Source organism: Danio rerio, chromosome 8 (assembly GCF_052040795.2).
Source record: "Danio rerio strain M-AB ecotype USA chromosome 8, GRCz13ab, whole genome shotgun sequence".
In the NCBI taxonomy this organism is placed as follows: Eukaryota; Metazoa; Chordata; class Actinopteri; order Cypriniformes; family Danionidae; genus Danio; species Danio rerio.
Window position 1 is genome coordinate 52,641,811 of NC_141028.1, and position 21,488 is coordinate 52,663,298.

Sequence of the window (21,488 nt, forward strand, 5' to 3'; positions counted from 1 at the left end):
GAACGGTCGAGTCGGGTAGAAAACGAGGCAGATCGGGCAGCCGGTGAACAAAGATTGAATATACGGCAGGAGTGGTCGGGTGCGGAATAAAACCTGGCAGGAGCAGGATTAAAAATCCAGTCCTGTGCAGATCTCTAGTGTGTTGCACCTCGCGTTTTTGGAATGTAAATGCATTCCGTGTGATTGGCCCCCTATGGTGCAATAATTACAGTACATATGAACTCAAAAAGGATTCAGACACTTTGAGAAACTTTAAGAAATGGAAATAAAACTATGCCTAGAACTAAATTCTTCTCAGTTAAAGTGCATAGAAATATAGAGTATCTATATGTAGCCTAATTGATTGCAATCACCTAAAAATAATAATTCAGACAACTATTAGTACAACATTTACACAACTATAAATTCTTTGTTGTTTACCCTTATGGCTCGTTTCCACTGAGTGGTACGGTACGGTTCGATTTGGTACGCTTTTATGGGCGTTTCCACTGTCAAAAGGCGTACCGAACCAAACCGTACCGTACCACTTTTTCGGCACCCTTTGGAAAGGGTGCCAAACACGAGAAAGGGTACCAAAAGGCGGAGCTAGACACGCAGCCATGTTTGAAATACACAGCGAGAGATTACAGCGGAATTATATATACTTATAATAACGAGCCATGGTCGATCCGGGCTCAAACAGACCTTGTCGTCGTGTTGATGAACAGCCACAAAGCCATGGAGTAAAGCAGAATCTACCCTGTGCCTCATAGTTTTTTATGAGCCAGTCTGAAGTGCGAACGGTTTCGCTTTCTTGCTTACGCTCGACGCGCATCCATGTCTGAAATAATAAACTTCTTGAGCTGATAATAATAACGTGAGCTTGATTATTGGCGTGCTTTTCAAAATTATGCCAGACACTGACAAACATGAGAGTGAAGCGCGAAAAAAAGGAGAAACCGGGAAAGAAGCAGCACGTTATTTCTTCAGCAAACATGAACAAACGTGAACAAACTGCCTTGTTTTATTTTGTTATCATCACCTTTTGGACTAATATGAACTCAGAATGATGGAGTGACTCTCTAACAGAGGCTACATGTGCTGCTAAAGATTAAAGACACAGATGAGAGGTTTTCACTGACTGTAGGCTATATTTTGTGTTGTTTTGAACCTAATTAAGGACTAAATGTATGCTGAGTGTAGTTTTCCTGTAATTGATAACATATAAGAGACTGTAAAAGTCTGTATGTGTTCATATATGTTAATTTATTTAATATAATTGCAGACGTTACTGTAGGCTATTTCGCGCTGTCATTGATCTGCAGTTATAATCAAATCCTCTTCATGGAAAAATTAGTAATAAACATTTATAAACAAGTATTTATGTGTGTAAAGCCTCTGTTTTGTGAGAAGTGCTTCTTATATGATATATGATCGACCCGTACAGCTTTATTGTAGACATTTTCTCGAGCGAGAATGATGCGACTGAAACTTTGTCATACACCATGCCCACCAAAAGAGTACCCTTGGTAGTGGAAACGCAAGCCTGATAAAGGTGACCCGTACCGACCCAAACCATACCGTACAGTACCAGTTAGTGGAAATGAGCCATTATTCTCAATGTCAGCCTTTCTCTGTCCTCAACCAGATCGAACATGAACTTTAATATTTTCACTGTACACAGTAAAAAATGTACACAGTAAAATTTACTCAGCTCACAGTTAAAGATAATGAGATAATTAAGCAATTAATTAAATGATGATTGGGCACTGATTATGACACCACAGATAAAGAAAAAAACAAAACCACAGTCACAGCCTTAGATGAAATCAACTGAAATTAAAAATATAATAAAAATATAATGTTGAATCTCTTAATTCTCAGCAATGGATCATTAAACTTTGGAGACCAGGAGTTCCTTCTACCGTTCCTCACAGGGGTTTGGCCCACTGCCTGCTTCTCCAGTTAATTTCATCTACTCTACACACACACACACACACACACACACACACACACACATACACACACGAATCAGGTGTGTGGCTGGAGCTTTATTAATGTTGAACTACAGTAAGTACGGTATTTTATTCACTTAAATAAAGGGATTCTCTTTTATATAGCTGATGCAGACTCATTTATAAATTAGTTGCGGCAAAAATGCAAATTTCCAATGTAATTTAATGTGTAATTTTATTTAAGCAGCATTCTGGATCAGCTGTATATGTCTGATTATCTTTTTGGGAAGACCGGTATAAAGTCCATTACAGTAATCCAACCTGCTGGTAATAAAAGCATGAACAAATTTCTTTAAATCTTCAATGGAAACAAAGCATCTAATTCTTGCAATGATTTTAAGATGCCTCCCTAACACAATTCGGAAAGCAGACACACTCTTGTCAGTTTAAAACTAGATTGAAGACACATCTCTTTGAATCAGCATAAAACACAAACGCTTTTGATGAAATCCAAATCCTCTAAAGGATTGTTAGTCTGCATTATTTAGGGCAACTGGACCCGGGAACACTTCCCAAAAGACATTATAATTTGATAGCATCTAAGCATATGTTACTCTCTTTTTTTATTATTTTTGAGGTTTCCATAATCCTGGACCAGGCTGTATCCAGGCCGTATCAGATGCTGTGGTGGTCATGGAGGAGTGGTGAGCATGAGACTGATTCCTGAAAAAACTGGGGGCGCACATACTCAAGAGCGATGTTGTCGCGCGCCTACTGGGAAGGAGGGGTGTGTGTCGCGGGGGCACTTTTGATCATTTTGGAAGTGCACTTTCTATCTAAGACTAAAAAGGGCATGTGCACTGCACAGGTTGAGCTCTATGTGTGCACGTGCCTGATATTGATTCAGCATTACTGTGGTAGAACATTTGGTTCTTTCTCATTATTTGGCTTAGTGGGAGCATATAAAGGTTGAACAGTAGAGGTGCCAGAATTGAACCCTGTGGGATTACACTCTTCATGGGTGTCCACCTCGTCCTATGGTTACCTACATTGATATAGTGACCTTTCCCTTCAAGATACGATTTGAACCATTTGAGGACTGCCTAAGAAAGCCGAACCCTTTTCCTGCCTATCCTGAAGTATGCTTTGATTGACAGTGACAAATGCGGAACTGAGATCAAGCAATACCAACTCTGTTAGTTTGCCTAATTTTTTTAAGTGGTGGTTGAGCTTGTCTGATGTTGGCTGATTGGATGAGCTGATTGCCTTCCTGATATTATTGATCTTATCAGTAAAAAAATTTGCAAACTCATTGCATTTGCATTAACGTCCACAATTTATTTGTGTCTCCTTCGAAAATTGCTCATGAAGAATTTATATTAATTTTCCCCCCTACTGTTTTATTTATAACCAATGTTTCAGTTCACTTGTCACACATGTAGTTCAGTTACATGTAATGCAAATGTCACTGCTGAAAGCCATAACACTTGTTGCCAGAACATGTATATGAAGATTACAGTATTTTTTTTATATATAAACATATTCATTCATTTTTCTTCAGCTTTGGAGCCACTTTGTTCTGCAAAGGTATTCACTAAATTGGATTTTCACAGCACTTAGAATCTCATTTGTATCCGTAAATGGTGATGAGTGGAAAACTGCATTCTCCACCACCACTGGCCACTACTCCTACAAAGTCATGCCCTTCGCATTGGCTAACAGTCCCTCCATATTCCAAGCATTTATCAAAGATGTTTTCCGAGACATGCTGGGAGGATAAGTTTTAGTTTATATGGACAAAGTCTTGGTTCCACCAAACATCCATCACTTTTCTTGGATATGTCATTGGCGCTAATGGAGTCACCATGGATGATCATGCAGTCTGTAAATGGCCCAGACCTACCAAAGTTAAAGAAATGCAGAGATTTCTCGGATTTACCAACATCCATAGAAGGTTTATTCGAAACTTCAGCACAATTGCAGCTCCACTTATATCAATGGCAAAGGGGAGGCAATGACAAATTGTCTGGACAACAGAAGCAGAGAGGGCATTCTCTCAACTCAAACAAAGATTTTCCTCAGCCCCTATCTTACAGCATCCAGACCCTGAACATGAGTTTATTGTAAAAGTCGACTCATCCAGTACTGGTATTGGGGCAGTTCTCTCACAGCGACATAGTGATCCAGCTAAATTATACCTCTATACTTTTTTTTCTTGCAAACTGAACTCAGCTGAGGAAAAATATGACATAGTTAACTGTGAGTTATTATCAATAAAGGTAGCTTTTGAACAATGGTAACATGGTTAGAAGGAGCTAAACTCCCTTTTACTGTATTCACAGACCATCGCAACTTGCAATATCTACGTTTAGACAAATAATTAAATCATTGCCAGGCCTGTTGGGCTCTTTCCTTTACATGCTTTGTTTTGTTGTAACATATCAGCCTGGATACAAGAACCAAAAACTGATGCCTCATCTCGCCAGTTCAAAACTGAAGATTAACTAATTGTCTCCAAACCCATTCTTCCATCAACTATCATAGTAGCGCACATACAGTGGGATCTCTGAAATGAAATTTACAAAGGACTACTTACTGACCCCACTCCCATTAAGTGCCCTCCATAAAAACTCTATGTGCCAACCAATCTTCGAGACCAAGTCTTTTAACTAACCCACAACCTTCCCACCACAGGTCATTCTGGTGTCATTGCCACACTTGAAATAATTGCTAACAAGTACTAGTGGCCTCCTCTACGTCTAATATAATCAGGTATGTTAAGAATTGTGAGGTCTGCAACATTTCAAAAGCTTCAAAACAATTACCGGCCAGCCTGCTACAGCCATTACCTGTCCCACAGAGATGGTCTCACATGGCAATTGATTTCATCACTGACTTGCACGTCTCCAGAGGGAACACTACCATTCTCACTGTAATTGATTGTTTCTCCAAAGGATGTCGACTTACACATTTACCCAAGCTACCCACAGCCCTCGATTTTATGATTAACCAGATTACATTTTTTCTGACCGTGGGCAGCAGTTCACTTCTCGTTTTTGGTCGGAATTCTTTAAAGCCCTTAATGTAAATGTCAGTTTAACATCTGGATACCATCCCGAATTCAGTAGTCAAACTGAGAGACTCAACCAAGAAATGATTTCCTCAGATCATACTGCCACAGAAATCAGAATGAATAGAGCAACTGCTTGTTTTTGTCACGGTCGGTGAGGGGAAAAGGAGCGAGGACTCAGGTGCAGCAATAATGGGTTTTTATTTAATTATAAAATGAAAACAAAAAGGCAAAACAAACAACCCCGAGGGGGAAAAACTCTAATAAAACAAATAAATGAACAAACAAACTTGACTGGCTGGACAAGACAGGGCTAGACACAACAGGACAGGAAACTTTCGACGACGAACTCACAAAGGACTGAAAACATGAGGGGGATTATAAAGCAAAAAGTAAATTGACACAGGTGAACACAATTAACTAATAATGGGTTGACAAGGAGGGTGGGACTAGACAATAGACGGGAGAGCGCATGACACAGAGAGACAATACAAGCCATGCGCTCACATAACACAACACTGAAGCACACGACAAAAGCACGTGACCACAATGTAAACACCGAGCCACGTGCTTTGACAAAAGACGCAAGACACGAGCACACGATAGATAAACACCTTACCGTGCGCTCACATATAAGCAACGCGCATGCTTCATCTCAGCGCCAACCAAAACTGAAACCAACTAGACGGAGGCGCCGAGAATAAAGCAGCGCGCTGCTGACAGAACAAACACAAACACTACTACAAGAGCGCGCGCGTCTGAGGGACGCAGAGCGCGCGCGGCCACATCATGTGGCAGCGCGCACACTCTGCGTACACCCACGACGGCGCGCGCGCACTCAGAGACAGAAACAGGACCAGACATTGAGTAGTGTCAGAGCTCTGCCACCAAAACAAGAATTTACAAGACCAAAGTGGCAGAACCCTGACACTAGCCCCCCCCCAAAAGGGACGCCACCTGGCGTCCCTAAAGGGAACATCCAACAAGGTACAAGACAGACAAGAAACACTAAAAGACAACAAAACAGGCAACATCAACAGACACAAGACAGGGAGGTGAACAGGCAAGACGACATGAAGGGAGGGAGGGAGGGAAGCCAAGCCAGACCCAACAAGACAAACAAGGGAGGGATGGGAGGGCAAGACCAGGGAGGATCAGGAGGGACAGTCCAGGGTGGATTCAGTGGGTCGGGGGCCCCGGCAGGGAGCCAGGGTGGAGCCGGAGGGTCCGTCCAGGGTGCAGGGAGGGAACACCAGGGAGGAGCAGGAGGGACGACCCAGGGAGAGTCTATCAGGGGAGACAAGGCAGGAGGTCGGTGGGGAGCCGGCTGGGCTGGAGGCCTGTGGGGAGCCGGCTGGGCTGGAGACCAGAGGGGAGCCGGCAGGGCTGGAGACCAGAGGGGAGCCGGCAGGGCTGGAGACCAGAGGGGAGCCGGCAGGGCTGGAGACCAGAGGGGAGCCGGCAGGGCAGGAGACCAGAGGGGAGCCGGCAGGGCAGGAGACCAGAGGGGAGCCGGCAGGGCAGGAGACCAGAGGGGAGCCGGCAGGGCAGGAGACCAGAGGGGAGCCGGCAGGGCAGGAGACCAGAGGGGAGCCGGCAGGGCAGGAGACCAGAGGGGAGCCGGCAGGGCTGGAGACCAGAGGGGAGCCGGCAGGACGAGGCGCCGGGCTGGGACCGGCAGGGCGAGACGTCTGGGTGGCGCCGGCAGGGCAGGGAGCCGAGCTGGGGCCGGCTGGGCAAGGAGCCGGGCTGGGGCCGGCTGGGCGAGACGTCTGGGTGGCGCCGGCAGGGCAGGGAGCCGAGCTGGGGCCGGCTGGGCAAGGAGCCGGGCTGGGGCCGGCTGGGCGAGACGTCTGGGTGGCGCCGGCAGGGCAAGGAGCCGGGCTGGTGCCGGCAGGGCTAGACGTCTGGTTGATGCCGGCAGGGCAAGGAGCCGGGCTGGGGCCGGCAGGGCAAGACGTCTGGGTGGCGCTGGCAGGGCAAGGAGCCGGGCTGGTGCCGGCAGGGCTAGACGTCTGGGTGGCGCCGGCAGGGCGAGGAGCCGGACTGGGACCGGCACTGAGGGGCGCTCAGGGGCTGGAGCCGACACTGGAGGGCGCTCAGGGGCTGGAGCCGACACTGGAGGGCGCTCAGGGGCTGGAGCCGACACTGGAGGGCGCTCAGGGGCTGGAGCCGACACTGGAGGGCGCTCAGGGGCTGGAGCCGACACTGGAGGGCGCTCAGGGGCTGGAGCCGACACTGGAGGGCGCTCAGGGGCTGGAGCCGACACTGGAGGGCGCTCAGGGGCTGGAGCCGACACTGGAGGGCGCTCAGGGGCTGGAGCCGACACTGGAGGGCGCTCAGGGGCTGGAGCCGACACTGGAGGGCGCTCAGGGGCTGGAGCCGACACTGGAGGGCGCTCTGGGGCTGGAGCCGTTGTGGTGGAGGAGCCCTTTCTCCTCCGACGCTTCCTTGGTCTGGGTGGCGGGAAGCTGGCCACCTCTTCAGACACTGCAGTATACTCCACTGCCTGCAGGACTGGTGCAGTGTCTGATGCGGGTGCCTCAGTAAGTGATGCTGCAGCCAGGATGGTAACTGAAAGGGCTGCAGCAGGTTCAGTCACCTCTGGGTGGGCGACAGGTGAGGCTGACCCGTTCTTCCTCCTCCGTCTCCGTTGGTGGGTCATCGGAGGACTGGGGATTTGGCAATCTGTAAGTGGGAGGGGCGGTGGACCAAGTGGAGGCAGGCCACCATTTCCCTGGCTGTGGTAGACATAACTCACAAACTGCCAGAATGTTAAAATCCCCAGCATTCCCATCTCCCAGGCCTGAAGGGGGCTGTTGAGTCCAGCGTTGAACGCCTCCTTCAGTGCAGTGTTTGTAGATTCAAGCCCCTCTGCAGCGTAGATGAACTGGTATGCAAACTCCTTCACTGTAGATACCCCTTGATGGAGTGAAAGGAGTCTGCCTAAACGCTCCTTCTGCTGGCATGCAGAGGGACGAGAAGAGGGAGATGGGAAAAGGAAGATACCCATTTTCTGCTGAGTCCTCTGTTTTGGTGAGTTCGTACTGTCACGGTCGGTGAGGGGAAAAGGAGCGAGGACTCAGGTGCAGCAATAATGGGTTTTTATTTAATTATAAAATGAAAACAAAAAGGCAAAACAAACAACCCCGAGGGGGAAAAACTCTAATAAAACAAATAAATGAACAAACAAACTTGACTGGCTGGACAAGACAGGGCTAGACACAACAGGACAGGAAACTTTCGACGACGAACTCACAAAGGACTGAAAACATGAGGGGGATTATAAAGCAAAAAGTAAATTGACACAGGTGAACACAATTAACTAATAATGGGTTGACAAGGAGGGTGGGACTAGACAATAGACGGGAGAGCGCATGACACAGAGAGACAATACAAGCCATGCGCTCACATAACACAACACTGAAGCACACGACAAAAGCACGTGACCACAATGTAAACACCGAGCCACGTGCTTTGACAAAAGACGCAAGACACGAGCACACGATAGATAAACACCTTACCGTGCGCTCACATATAAGCAACGCGCATGCTTCATCTCAGCGCCAACCAAAACTGAAACCAACTAGACGGAGGCGCCGAGAATAAAGCCGCGCGCTGCTGACAGAACAAACACAAACACTACTACAAGAGCGCGCGCGTCTGAGGGACGCAGAGCGCGCGCGGCCACATCATGTGGCAGCGCGCACACTCTGCGTACACCCACGACGGCGCGCGCGCACACAGAGACAGAAACAGGACCAGACATTGAGTAGTGTCAGAGCTCTGCCACCAAAACAAGAATTTACAAGACCAAAGTGGCAGAACCCTGACAGTTTTGGTCCAAATATGCACAGAATTTCCTCAAACAACAATCCCCAAGAATCACTCTTTATCAGTGCATTCTAGGATTTCAGCCACCACTCTTTCCCAGGTCTGTGGAACCGACCAGCCTACCTGCAGTCAATGATTGGTTTCAATTAAGCAAAATAACATGGAATGAAACACATTCAACGGCAATGAGCTGTTAGAAGACAAAAGGAGCAGGCCGACAAACATCGTCGACACCATCCAAATTATTAATCAGGGACTTGGGTATGACTCTCCACCATAGACTTCCTTCTTTGACTACCTGGTTCCAAGCTTAGTCTTAGGTACGTAGATCGGTTGTTGGTATAACGGATACATCTGCGGCCGGAAGTAGCTCAAAATCTCATCGCAAGTGGTGGCACAAACTCTCGATCGTTTAAAAAAAGTCATTACTATGAAATCACCGTTCATTAATACAAATAACACAAAATGCTTTTTTTTTGTAAAACTATAAATATTAAGTATAAATACATTATAAATAAGTAATAATATTATAAACAAAATAAATATTTACAATCAGGAACTTTAAAAATTTAAGATTAAGCAATTTCTAATTTGTTTCTCTAATTCCAATGTTATCCCAATATGCTGCATAGAACTGTTTTTTTTTTTTGTTTATTTGTAATTATGTGTGGTCACTTATAAAATTGAAATCTTGTGTTTTTAAGAACTCATGTTCCAAGAAAACTCTTCAATACCCAACAAAGATCATCTCAAATGTAAAGGTAGGTTAAGATGCAGTCAGCGCAAGGATTACAATTACATTTATCTAAACAATACAGAAATAAAGTTGACACAAATATTGCAGTTTTACTTAAACATGTACGAGCACACACAGTGCATACTAAGTATTACACACAAAGTAGTACCATATAATAATACAAATAATTAAATAATGAAAGAAAACAAAATGTATTATATATAATAATGTGAAAGCTATATAAGCTTTGATATATATATATAATATTAATATATAAGCATTATTATAATATATTATTATATTATTAAGTGTTAATAATGAATACCATGCAAAAAAAAAAAAACTGTATTACATCTACATTTACATATTTAAGCTTGCTTTCTGCACGGCGGCCAAACCTTCCAGAAAAGGGATGTTTTCAGGGAACCATGCAAAGGGGTTTACGGTACTTCAATTAAAGGTCATTTTTTTGATGGAGGCGTATAAGACAGAGGAAGTGTCTCATCAGGAGGGGTATGATGCCTCACATCCTCCAGATCATCCTTCAAGCGAGTATTCAAGGAGAGCAAAAATTGCTAATCCTGTACATTATAAGTGAGATCAGAGATTTCCCTGAGTAAGCTGCCACAATTTCGCTTTTTTGAGAAGGGGTGTTGGCATCCAGGGGAGGGTTGTCGTCATTGCTTTTTTGAGGAGGGTAGTTGGCATCTCGGGGAGAGGTGTCATTGCTGATTTGGAGAGGGGTGTTGCCATCGTGGAGAGGGGTGTAGCAGTCTTGGAGAAGGTTGTTGTGGTCTTGGAGAGGGATGTTGCCGTTGTTGTTTTGGGGAGGAGTGGAACCCGGTAAACACAGAATATAAAGAAAATAGGTGGTCATCCCTATATGTGGGCACTAAGGTCTCCCAGCCCCAGCCTTCAACCAATCTAAAAACAGCACAGAAGTGCTTAAAGGGCAACAGGTTCCTCTTCCAGTCACACGTGCAAGAGGGCATCGTAGTGTGAGAACCAAAACATACTTCATGAAAACCCGCAGTGTGGCTGTTTACGATGAAAAATCCATTCCTGAGCACTGTGAGTTCATCAAGATGGTAGGACATGGCCTGGAGATGGCGGTCGATGACATGGTCTACCACAACACGAGGCCTGTCTTTTAAAAATAAAGGAAGCCTCTCATTTTACTAGTGATATCCACTAGAGCTGTGGTTCCCAATTTTTTTTCCAGGAGCCCCTATTTTATCATTGACATTTTTTAAAGATTGTTAAAGGCTATTTAAAAATGAACTCTGGGCCTGCATATCCGGGGCTAGAGATTGAATATTAGGCATGGTTTTTGTGACAGCCAGACGAAAGTCACTGTGCACTTCCAACTTGTTGCGTGCCTTCGTTTTGATGGTTACCAGAGAGCTACAAACAGTCTCAGTAAGGTATGTTGTGGCGAAAGGCAGAATGGGTGTGGTTGTAGCATGGTGCGCAAGTTTGGGTGCGAAGTTGTGTCCTTTTACCAGCCAGAACCATTTGTACCTGTGTTCGGTAAAGAATCTCCTCAGAAAAGAATTAGACTAGACATCTTAGAGCTCGTCCTCCGCTTCTAAATACTCCACGTCTTCCTTTTTTGTGGTAAATAAATCAATTACCCAAGCGCATTTGGCGACATGTTCATCAACATCCGAAAATCATGATTTCATTTCCTCCTGTACCCGTTCCATGTGACATGTGAACTCTTTGTTCAGGGATTCAGGTAACTTTCCCCCGGTTTGTGGACTTTCTGAAGTCCACTGTGTATAAATGCGTCAATAATTTCCTTGCATTCCAGCACATTTGCATCTGTGCTCTGCATGCGTTTGTTTGTTTCATTAGCCCCTTTCACACAGTGATACCGGTAAATATCTGGAAAATTTCCGGAACGACTTTACCGGTATATTCAAAAAAGCGCTGTTCACACAGGCGAGGACGTTACGGAAATTTTCCGGAAAAGAGCATTCACACATCCATTCCAAAATACCGGTAAATTCTGACATCATTCACCACAAATGAGCTTTAGACGGCTGCGCTTGTATTTGTAAACATTTGACTAAATTACAAACTCTGTGGATGATCAATATTGTGAACAACTTTCGCAGGATCACTTTCGCATGTCGAGATGTTCATAATATGTACGTGTGCTGGCGCTCACAGGCTGTTTCACAGGCACATGCAAAGCTTGAAGGTAAACAAACAACGGCTTATCATAAGCATCTCATCGATGATTATTTACACAGTTGGCATTAAGAAGAACATATAAACGTGATCTGACTAACTTCTAGCAGCTAAATGTGTCTGGAAAAATATTCAAAGGCTTTTATGCTCATAAACCGCGCGGACGTAAATGCGTCTGACTGTTGTGATTGGCTAAAGCAGACGTCTCACGTCAGCACGTTCTAGACGTGCACGCGCTTATTACAGTAATCTTCCTTCTGCATTCACACAGTGCAGCATTCCGGCAAATTGCTGGTAATGTTACAACTTCTCTTTCCGGAAAATAGCCAGAACGAATTTACCGGTATTTTCAAAAAGGACCTGTTCACACATACAAGCTTTCCGGAAAATTGCCGGCAATTTTCCGGAAAGGTCTGTATGTGTGAAAGGGGCTATTGTATAGGCTGAAAATATCTGCCAGGTATGAGGTTCTAATAAGAAACTCATCTGTAATTTCATCAAATAGTCTTGGATTGTTCGGTTTAAAAAACTTAATTTTTTTCATTTAGTTCAATAAAACAAACCAACACTTGACCTCTTGACAGCCAGTGCACTTTGTTATGGAGGAGTGTCTGGTGCATGTCATCTTCACACAGCTCCGCAAAGATTTGCTTGTTTACCGGACGCTTTAATAAAGTTAACGATCTTTATGACTGTCTAGAGCTTTTCATTAAGTTCATTAGCTGTTTGCTGGCCAGGGATTGACAGTGTATCATTTTACTTCAAACGTGCATTGAAACCCTTGTTTTTCCCCATCATTGAAGCAGCTCCATCTGTGCAGCATGCAACTAAATTATGATACGCAATGTGATGTTTTGTGAAGTACGTGTCAATCGGTGGAAAATATCTTCCCCTCGTGTTGTTGTAGACAAATTAGTTGATAGAAGTATGTCTTGCTTTATTTCTGCGTCTTCAGTGTACTGCACATATACAATGAGTATTGCTTCATCAGCCACAGTAAAGGTTTTGTCAAGTTAGATTGAAAAGTTATTCATCTTTAACTTTTCAACCAACGTGTTCTCAACGCCGTTTGCCATTCTGTCTTTTATTGTATTATTGGACAGAGGTAGAGATTTTAGTTTTAAAGCCACCCGCGCATCGCACATTATTTCTTTTTTGATTGGGCAATTAGGAGAGCACATTCAAAAGATGCATCCGTTGCCTGTCTATTGACATTTCCAGCTCTAGTAAAAGCATCTCCTTTGTTCTCAGGTCTATTTGACATAAGTTATTTTTTTCTTAGGAAAAATTATTTGGGTTTATTAACTGTCTGTGGGTGTCTGGTGCTCTGATGTCTCTTTAGTTTGCAGGGCTTCATGCTTTCATTTGCTAGTCTGTCACCACAGATGACACGCAAATCTCACCTTGTCCATTGCTTCAATGAAACTGAATTCAAGATAATTATGCAAATAAATCCTTGCTTTCTTTTTTGCACATTCATTTTAATCTCCTCCCTGGCGATTTGTTATATCTTGTCTTTGGTGCGTCTTTTATAAACTTGCTAACGCAAGCTCTGGGCTATGTTGCCACTCTCGCGATATACTGTAATACATTCTCGATGTTAATGAAATCTTTTATCTTTCTATATATGTTTTCCCCCAAATAATCAGAATTGGATTATTTAATATATGAAATTAATTTCCTATAAAAAAAAAAACGAATGCTCTTGGTGACCCCTTGAAAATCATTAGCGACCTCTAGTGGTTGTTGCGACCCCCGTTTTGGGAACCACTGCACTAGAGCACTTCACATTCAGCTCAATGTACCTTAAATGAGAAAATGAAAGGAAACACAAGTTCAATGGATTGTTTTTAAAATATGCTATATTCTTTAATGATAATACCATATTAAGTTTGGATTCAAGTTCTAAAGCAAAGTTACAGATAGTAAAATGTCAATGCTGATATTGTATGTATGAAACATTGAGTATGTTTACATGGACACCAATAATCTGATTTTAATATGATTTAAACAATACTCTGGTTAAGAGTCTACCGTATAAACAGCGATTTTTGAAGACCTTAATGTGACTAAAGCCATAAAGGAACTAAACAGAAACGGAATTAAGATGTGGAGTATGTCGATTTTAGTGGCATTATTGAAGTGCAGTACAGACATGTAAACACCCTAATCAGACCACCGTTGTTTTTTTTTTCTTTTCATTTGGTGTGTCATATCAAATTCCATTAAAACAACACTCTTCCACCAGTCCTTAATTCATATTTGCATCCAATTACTCACGGAGGAGGAATTGTCACGGGGATGAATGAAATGCTCCTGAAGGAAAGTTATGAAACTGCTGAATTGCAGTTAAAGTAAAATTAATTTAAAAATGCAACTTCTGAAATTATATTAAACTCTGGAGGAAACTTGGATAATGTGGTGACAATACCATTAATAGATCCATGTGGAATGACATGTAAAACGGGATCATGAAAGAAACATTTAAAAAGCAACTCATGTAAACACATTAGTCATATTATTGTCTTATTCAGATTAAGGCAAATCCTTAGATTGCTGATGTCCAAGTAAACATATTCATTGTCTAGTCTAGACACTGTCCGATAATACAATATATTACTATAATAAACATGCATGATATAGTAATTGTGTGCTCTTGAAAAACATAAATAATTATTCATTTAAACTTTTAAAATGCCTTTAAAATATATTTATGCTGTTGAATTGGCAGTGGTGTTTAATTCAGCTCAATTCACCTTTATTGGTATAGCGCTTTTACAATGTAGATTGTGTCAAAGCAGCTTCACATAGAAGGTCCTAGTAAATTGGAACAGAGTAGTTCAGTTTTTAGTGTTTAAGTTCAGTTCAGTTTAGCTCAGTTCAGTGTGGTTTAAAAATCACTACTGAGTGTGCAAACACTGAAGAGCAAATCCATCGATTCACTAGTACAGTACCTTATGCTTGAAAACTTAATATGCTATTTATTTGCAAACATTTTCACATGAGATTTGACCTACAACATGACTTATAATGGTAACAATCAACGTCTACAGTAGAAAAAAACTACAAAAGATACTGTAGTTTTTAAGGTTACCAGTTTCCAACATTCTTTAAAATGTTTACTTTTGTTTTTAACAGAAGAAAGAAACTTATTCATTCATTTTCTTGTCAGCTTATTCCCTTTATTAATCCAGGGTCCCCACAGCGGAATGAACCGCCAACTTATCCAGCAGTTTTTACACAGCGGATGCCCTTTCAGCCGCAACCCATCTCTGGGAAACATCCACATTCACATTCACACACACACTCCGGACAATTTAGCCTACCCAATTCAGCTGTACCGCATGTCTTTGGACTGTGGGGGAAACCTGGTTCGAACCAGCGACCTTCTTGCTGTGAGGCGACAGCGCTACCTACTGCGCCACTGCCTCGCCGAAGAAAGAAACTAAAAAGGTTTAAATTTCAATTTTTGTTTAAACTATCCTCTAACTTTTTCAAATCAAAACTAGTGATTGTATAATCAAACAGAGTTTATTACTGATGAAATTCAATTGTATTTCTTAAATTAATAGAAAAAACTGTAAAAAAAAAAAGTGTTTCACTGTTTAATGTATTAATTAGCATTTACTAGTTCACTAAATACACCTTATTCTAAAGTGTTACTTTTTATTATACTTTATAATTGTTTTGAAATATTTTTTAAAAACATTTGTTTCTCTTAAACATTTACATATATTATAAAGCAATACACACAAAAAGTGTTCTTCCCTATTATACCAGTGAAAGTAACTTTTTTTGCAGCATGATAGCACTATTTTGATAAATAACATCAGCAATTATTGCAAAAAGAAAATGTAATAACTTGAAATTGCATAAGCTTGTATCTGGCTAACTAATTTTTGACTATCTTTATCAACATATTTTCCTTGGCCTCTTTGACTTACTTTTGATAGGTCCTTGGTAGAAATGCCGTTACAATCACTGTAAGCATTTCGCTAAGGCTGCAGTTTTTGTTGCCCTCCAAATAGATGTATTTCAGAGTCTCATTCAATCTCTTGCCATTTGCCATTGCTGGTGTAGATGGCTACTCTAAGACCCCTCTGAATACATTGACCCACCTCTAATTTAGAAAAGACAACAATAGTAAAGACCCATACCATTTAAAAGTGAAAAACACAGTATTTAAAAATGGAAACAAAAGAAGTAAGAATACTGCCTAGTAAAAATTTGTTTTTGGCAGATGTTATCTCAGATCTCAAAACTCCAATATTCAGAAAGTTATAATAAATAATGTGATAGGTATTTTGAGCTGAAACTTTACAGATACATTCTGGAGACACCAAATACTTTTCTTAAATCTTGACAAAAGATTTAAGTCAACCCCATGTCCACATGCATGGCATTCACAAAATTTAAGTATTTGGGTTTGTGCTACTTCAAACTTTTATAGTGATTATAGGGGGGAGGGGTTATGTTAGGGTATGTATATTTTTAATAAGTCCAAATAATTTTTAAACTAAACTATACTCATAATAATGTAAAAATTAGCTCTAGCTTGATTATTCGTCTGTACAAACTTCCATTCTATTGATTTTCTGTTTTTTATTTTATGGTAAATATTAGTGATTTCATTTTTTATCCTGATAACTTAAATTGTCTTGAGCAAGACCATTTTCAACCACATTAATTGCATCCTGTATATTTAATTTAATATGATCGACATTCTTTACCCTTTTCCATAATCCTCCATCTGCAAATAAAGAAAATAAAATACATTATCAAGATGGAAAAATAATGGACTATTGACAGTACCATAAGGGGTGACGTTGTTTACTGAACTGTTGTATAAAATAGCATTATCTGTTAACCTCAATGGATAAAAAAAGAAATACTGATCGTATAAATTGTAAAAAAAAAAAATTAATAAATAAAAAATCTACTATTAAAAAATTAATACAAGCACGATCTAAATTTGGTTAATATTTGTTGTTATTCAAGGCGACGAGTAAGAACTTTTATTTTATTAATGGCGTCTGAACTTTTATATTGAAAATTGTTTGGCCTTCTCTAGCAGGCTTCACGCCGTTGTATGAGGGGGAAACGCGTGCGGTCGGTGGGCAGGTAAAAACACAGCGTTGAGGGATCGGAGAGGGTATGTGTGATATCGAAAAAATAAAACAAAGCCATTACATTCGACTTCATGAAATAGCTGTTATTTGTTTTTGGCAGGGGACAACATTTGTACATTACTTGATTTCGGTACATAATTGGTGTCTGATGCGCCGAAGTCTGTTGTCCGTAGCATTAACCGTTAGCTGTGGCGCGGCGTGGTGTATACTAAACAGTTAGCCCAGTGTATTAGCATCTTCTTGTTTATACATTTCTGTATGTTTTAGCCCTAGCCAAACGTACATCGCGTGTATAAACATGACGCAGCTGTAACTCGCGTTAAAACTACACACGAATGATTGTATAACTCGCTCGAGTTTTCTTGTATGTTGCTATGGGCCACTTCTCGGTTGCCTATGTTGTGTTGTAACGTAACTGTTCACTTTAACGTGATTTGTTTCAGTTCATCACAATACTCTTGTCGAATTCAAATCATTAACGCAGTCCTTTTTGTCGACCAATTCCATCCGTCATAACGTTGTTTAAAACCGTCGAAGTTGTAAGTTAATCTTACTTAAACGTTAACGTTCGTTAGCTTCTTTTGGCCGAACCGCGCGTTCCCAATAACTCGCCCAAGTTTTGTATCAGAATAGGGACTTTAGTAAGTTAAAAGATGTTTGTTACTGGTAATTCTTTCAGTTTTGTATTTGTGTGTGTCTTTAAGATTGATGTGCTGTTTATATGTTGTTATTTTTTTCAAAAGTGGGCTTTGGGTGGGCGTGTAAGTGGACACCAGTCCAGGCTGCGTTTGCATGGCTATATTTAAGCGCAGGACTGATAGAGAGGCGATAGTCTTACATGGGGAGCACTGTGCTGAGAGTTAAACTTGCCACAGTCTTGTTGCACCTGTCACTGACCTTTTACACAAACGTCTTGTTTGTGAGTGTGTGTGATATCATTTGTCTCTTCCCCATCTCCTCTAGACTTTTCTATTTTGTACATACATTATTTTGTATATACCGTTTATGATGACTTCAGTGGTCACTGGTGCTGCCAGGGGCAATCGGGACAGAGCCCCACCACAAACCACACACACCTCACAGCCACAGAAACAGATTCAGGTTAGCAATTCATGTCATTATGGGAGTAGACAGGTCTGAGAACTTAGACTTGAATGATGTTAGATATTTAACTGTCTCGTCTGTCTCTAGGCCACAGCAGAACAGATTCGGCTTGCCAAGATGATTGACAAAAAAGATGCGGATTTTGAGAAAAAAGTCCAACAGGTGAGCAACACCAAATTCACCGGAAGTGAGGAACAGTGTGGCCTGAGGTTTTTTTTTTTTTTTCTCATTTGATCTGTTTACAGATGTTTTTGTTTGTCAATGGTTTTTAAAGGGGTGGTCCACTATGATATCATATTTTAAACGTTAGTTGATGTGTAATGTAGCTGTGTGAACATAAACAACATCTCTGTATTGAAAATGTTCTAAGTTCAATGCAAAGGGAGGCCTTGGTTTTTACAGAGTTCACTTGGCAAAGCCTAAAATGAACAAATTTTGGGGACTACAAAAAATACTTCCGCCCCCAGTGAGATCACAAAGGTTCGTTTACTGCGCACCCACACTCCGCAGCTAAGGCCCATGGCCAGAGGCGCTGTAACGTTATAGCAGAGATGAAGCTAAAAATGCGTCCAAACACTGCTGTTTCCACAGAGCTTCTTCTGTTTCTGTATTTGGGCTTCCAAAGGACACGACACAAAGACAGAAGTGCTTACAGTTCAATATAAATTATGTTCCAGAGAATTAAAAAAATACACAGCAAGCATGAATTGACAAAACAGCTTCTAGAATCTCTCCCAGTTCAGTGCTGTATTTGGCTAAAATCTCCTCACAGCAGAAGCTGTGAACTACAACCTGTAAGTGTTTTTATTTGTTAAAATTGATCATGACATGTACGGAGTCTAGCGTTAACGGTATGCTGTAGCAACGATGTAACAATGGGAAATGCTGCTTTGCGGGCAAACGATTTAGCTACAAATTCATATTTATCAGTCAAACTGCTGTAAACACACACACTCCACCAGCACGTTAGTGTCTCTTATGTGTGTGCGCGACTGCATTCACTCAGGTAGCTTGTCCATGCGTTTCACATATCAGATAATGAAGTCGCAAAAGATATGTGGATGATTCATAATACTTACACCTGCATATTCCGCATACTCACCTGACTCGTGGTAGCAGCAGAAAAATAAATCAAGGCTCACACAGGTAGCATCCCACATCTTGTGCTTTATTCTTCTGTCACGATATATTACAGAAAATAACTTAATCCGAGCATCAGAGAAAAAGAAACTCCCGTGCACATTCGCTTGTTACAGAAAGTTCACACATTTACTCACACACACACACACACATAGATGCAGACAACATTCACACACATAGATGCACACAATGGCAAACGCTCTAAAAGGAGCTGCACCCCATTTTCATTTGTTACAGACATTTGTCAGATTTTATTTTAGAGAGCAGGCAGGAGGTTGATTGATTGTTTACACTGCAGAAAAGCGCGTGCTTTTACGGTTGTGATGTGGAGCCGATCTGTGAAAAGCAGCACATTATGTCGATGACCAATCAGGATTTCTGGATTTTACCAATAGCTTGGTTGGAACTGCTGAACCATTGTTTTTCAAATGGAAACTGGATAACTAAAATAAAACTAGCACTACATGTAAAATAGTACGGAACTTTACTACACACCAAAAATAGCACTGAAACCATTTTATGTAAAAAAAAAAAAAGAGTCACATTTGGCTTAAACCGTTTTATTTTTTCAGACACATTTGGTACTTTAAAAAGTGCCCACCTCATTGTATAAAATGTATACGGGGTAGCCAGAGTATAGAAAAAGCTACAGTTTAAAAACAATAGCTGTGTCTTATTTCAGAGGCTGTGTCCTCCGCAGGATGCATTCGTAGTGTGCTGCGTTATGGCGGCACGACGAAGGCTGTCTCATTTCAAAATAATTAGAAGACTCCTTCAAATGCAGCCTCCAAATGCGTCTGTTGTTTTCCAGGTAATGAAGGACACAACTGGTGGATACTTCGCAGCCTCGAACGTCTCAAGATCTATTGGTCACTGATAACAGCAGGATGCTTTTAAAAGAAAACTCAGTTTAAACAGATGAATTAAGTTTATTTTACTTGGATATCTAAACACGTTAAAAATACAAAAAGAGCAGTCCTTCGGAGGATGCAGCCTCTGAAATAAGGAAGTTAATGTTATTTTTTTAAATGTTCACATCTAATTGTTTACATTTGTAAAATATTAATTAAATTCATCTTATTACCACAGTCAATCAACACAGGTCCAGAAAAATAACAGCCAACACATTATTTGGTTTTTAAACCCCAATAAACAATTCATAGGAGAGTTTAACCGTTCATTGAAAAGTTAGAATGATTAATAAACCCATATCAAACAGTCCCTTAAAATTGACATCACGTCTTCAGTTTCAGGCTGAGGCGCGCTTTGGACTCACACTACAATCTTACCGCGCTAAAACAACCTAACTGCGCTCTTACACGTCTTTTTCAACCGGACAACTGAACCATGCCTGGGCCCGATTCGGAGCACTCGCATTTGTCAAACGAACCGGGAAACGCACCTGTGTGAGTGCACCCTAAAGCCTGGTTTATAATTCTGCTTCGAGTGATCGACGTGACCCACAGCGCATGCAATGCTCGTAGCCGTGCATTTATCCTACTGCACGCTGTTTGTGTTGCTCTGCCTCAACACATCAGAAATGGTAGCTGGCAGTAGGTTTTTATGTTCCTCGGTTTTTTCACTGGTGTTTTTTCCCCTGAATGGCCCCTATTGCGCAGGGAGCTCAAACTTGCTCATTTTAAGGCACAAATCGGTGGACATGCAACAACTTTAATCATAAGGTAAACACAAAGCAACAGTTTCCATCTATAGCTCCTTCACGGGACACCACTCTTGTAAACACTCGCTCAATTAAGCTCACGCTGCTTTAACCTACACAATTTTGTAGTTACATTTTTTGAGAGGTGTGAGGCCATGGCGAGGTCTATGCAACGACGTGTTGGTTGCGCCGGAGCATATGGGTTCGCTTGACACAGTAGTATAAATCAGCCTTAAGAGTCAGATGTTGTGAATCTGGATATTGAAAAATATATCTAATACAAATTAACTTTTTGCTTTTGTGTTACTCTCTGTGATCGTGCCCATCAGTTACAACATCTCTTTTTAATGTATTAATAGCATTCAATAATCTCTCAAATTCTTGTCTTAATATTTTGAATCATTGTTAATCCATGGTGGTCCATGATACCCTAGATTCTTTTTTTTTTTATCTCTTACAAGTTTGTGTATGTTGCTTTTTGGTTGTATTGAATTTGGTTGTATTGTGTGTCCTAGCTCATGGAGGTTACAGGCAAAAATCAAGATGAGTGTATGGTGTCCCTTCATGACTGCAATGGGGACGTCAACAGGGCTATTAACTTTCTGCTGGAAGAGGTCACTGTCAAGGTGTGTTCTTTATACAATTCTTTTGTAATTGTAATAATTGTGCTGAAAATTTAATTTAA

At 41.5% G+C, this 21,488-nt stretch overlaps 2 protein-coding genes and 1 pseudogene across 17 annotated transcripts in view; 2 read left to right on the plus strand and 1 right to left on the minus strand.

The window, feature by feature from the left end:
* grk5l (G protein-coupled receptor kinase 5 like) overlaps positions 1-21,488 on the plus strand; it is a 785,510-nt gene that overhangs the window by 620,685 nt on the left and 143,337 nt on the right. The window lies entirely within an intron of this gene.
* On the minus strand, positions 10,036-15,839 carry LOC147835791 (uncharacterized; annotated as a pseudogene).
* Positions 16,840-21,488, plus strand: part of ubap2b (ubiquitin associated protein 2b) — a 34,640-nt gene continuing 29,991 nt past the window's right edge. For 4 of the 16 annotated variants that reach the window (XM_087263762.1, XM_087263769.1, XM_087263765.1 and 1 more), the window contains exons 1-4: positions 16,840-17,540; positions 17,863-18,000; positions 18,091-18,165; positions 21,319-21,429. In XM_087263762.1, coding sequence (XP_087119888.1) covers positions 17,905-18,000; positions 18,091-18,165; positions 21,319-21,429 — 282 coding nt within the window. In that variant the 5' untranslated portion in view covers positions 16,840-17,540; positions 17,863-17,904. 16 annotated transcript variants of the gene reach the window in all.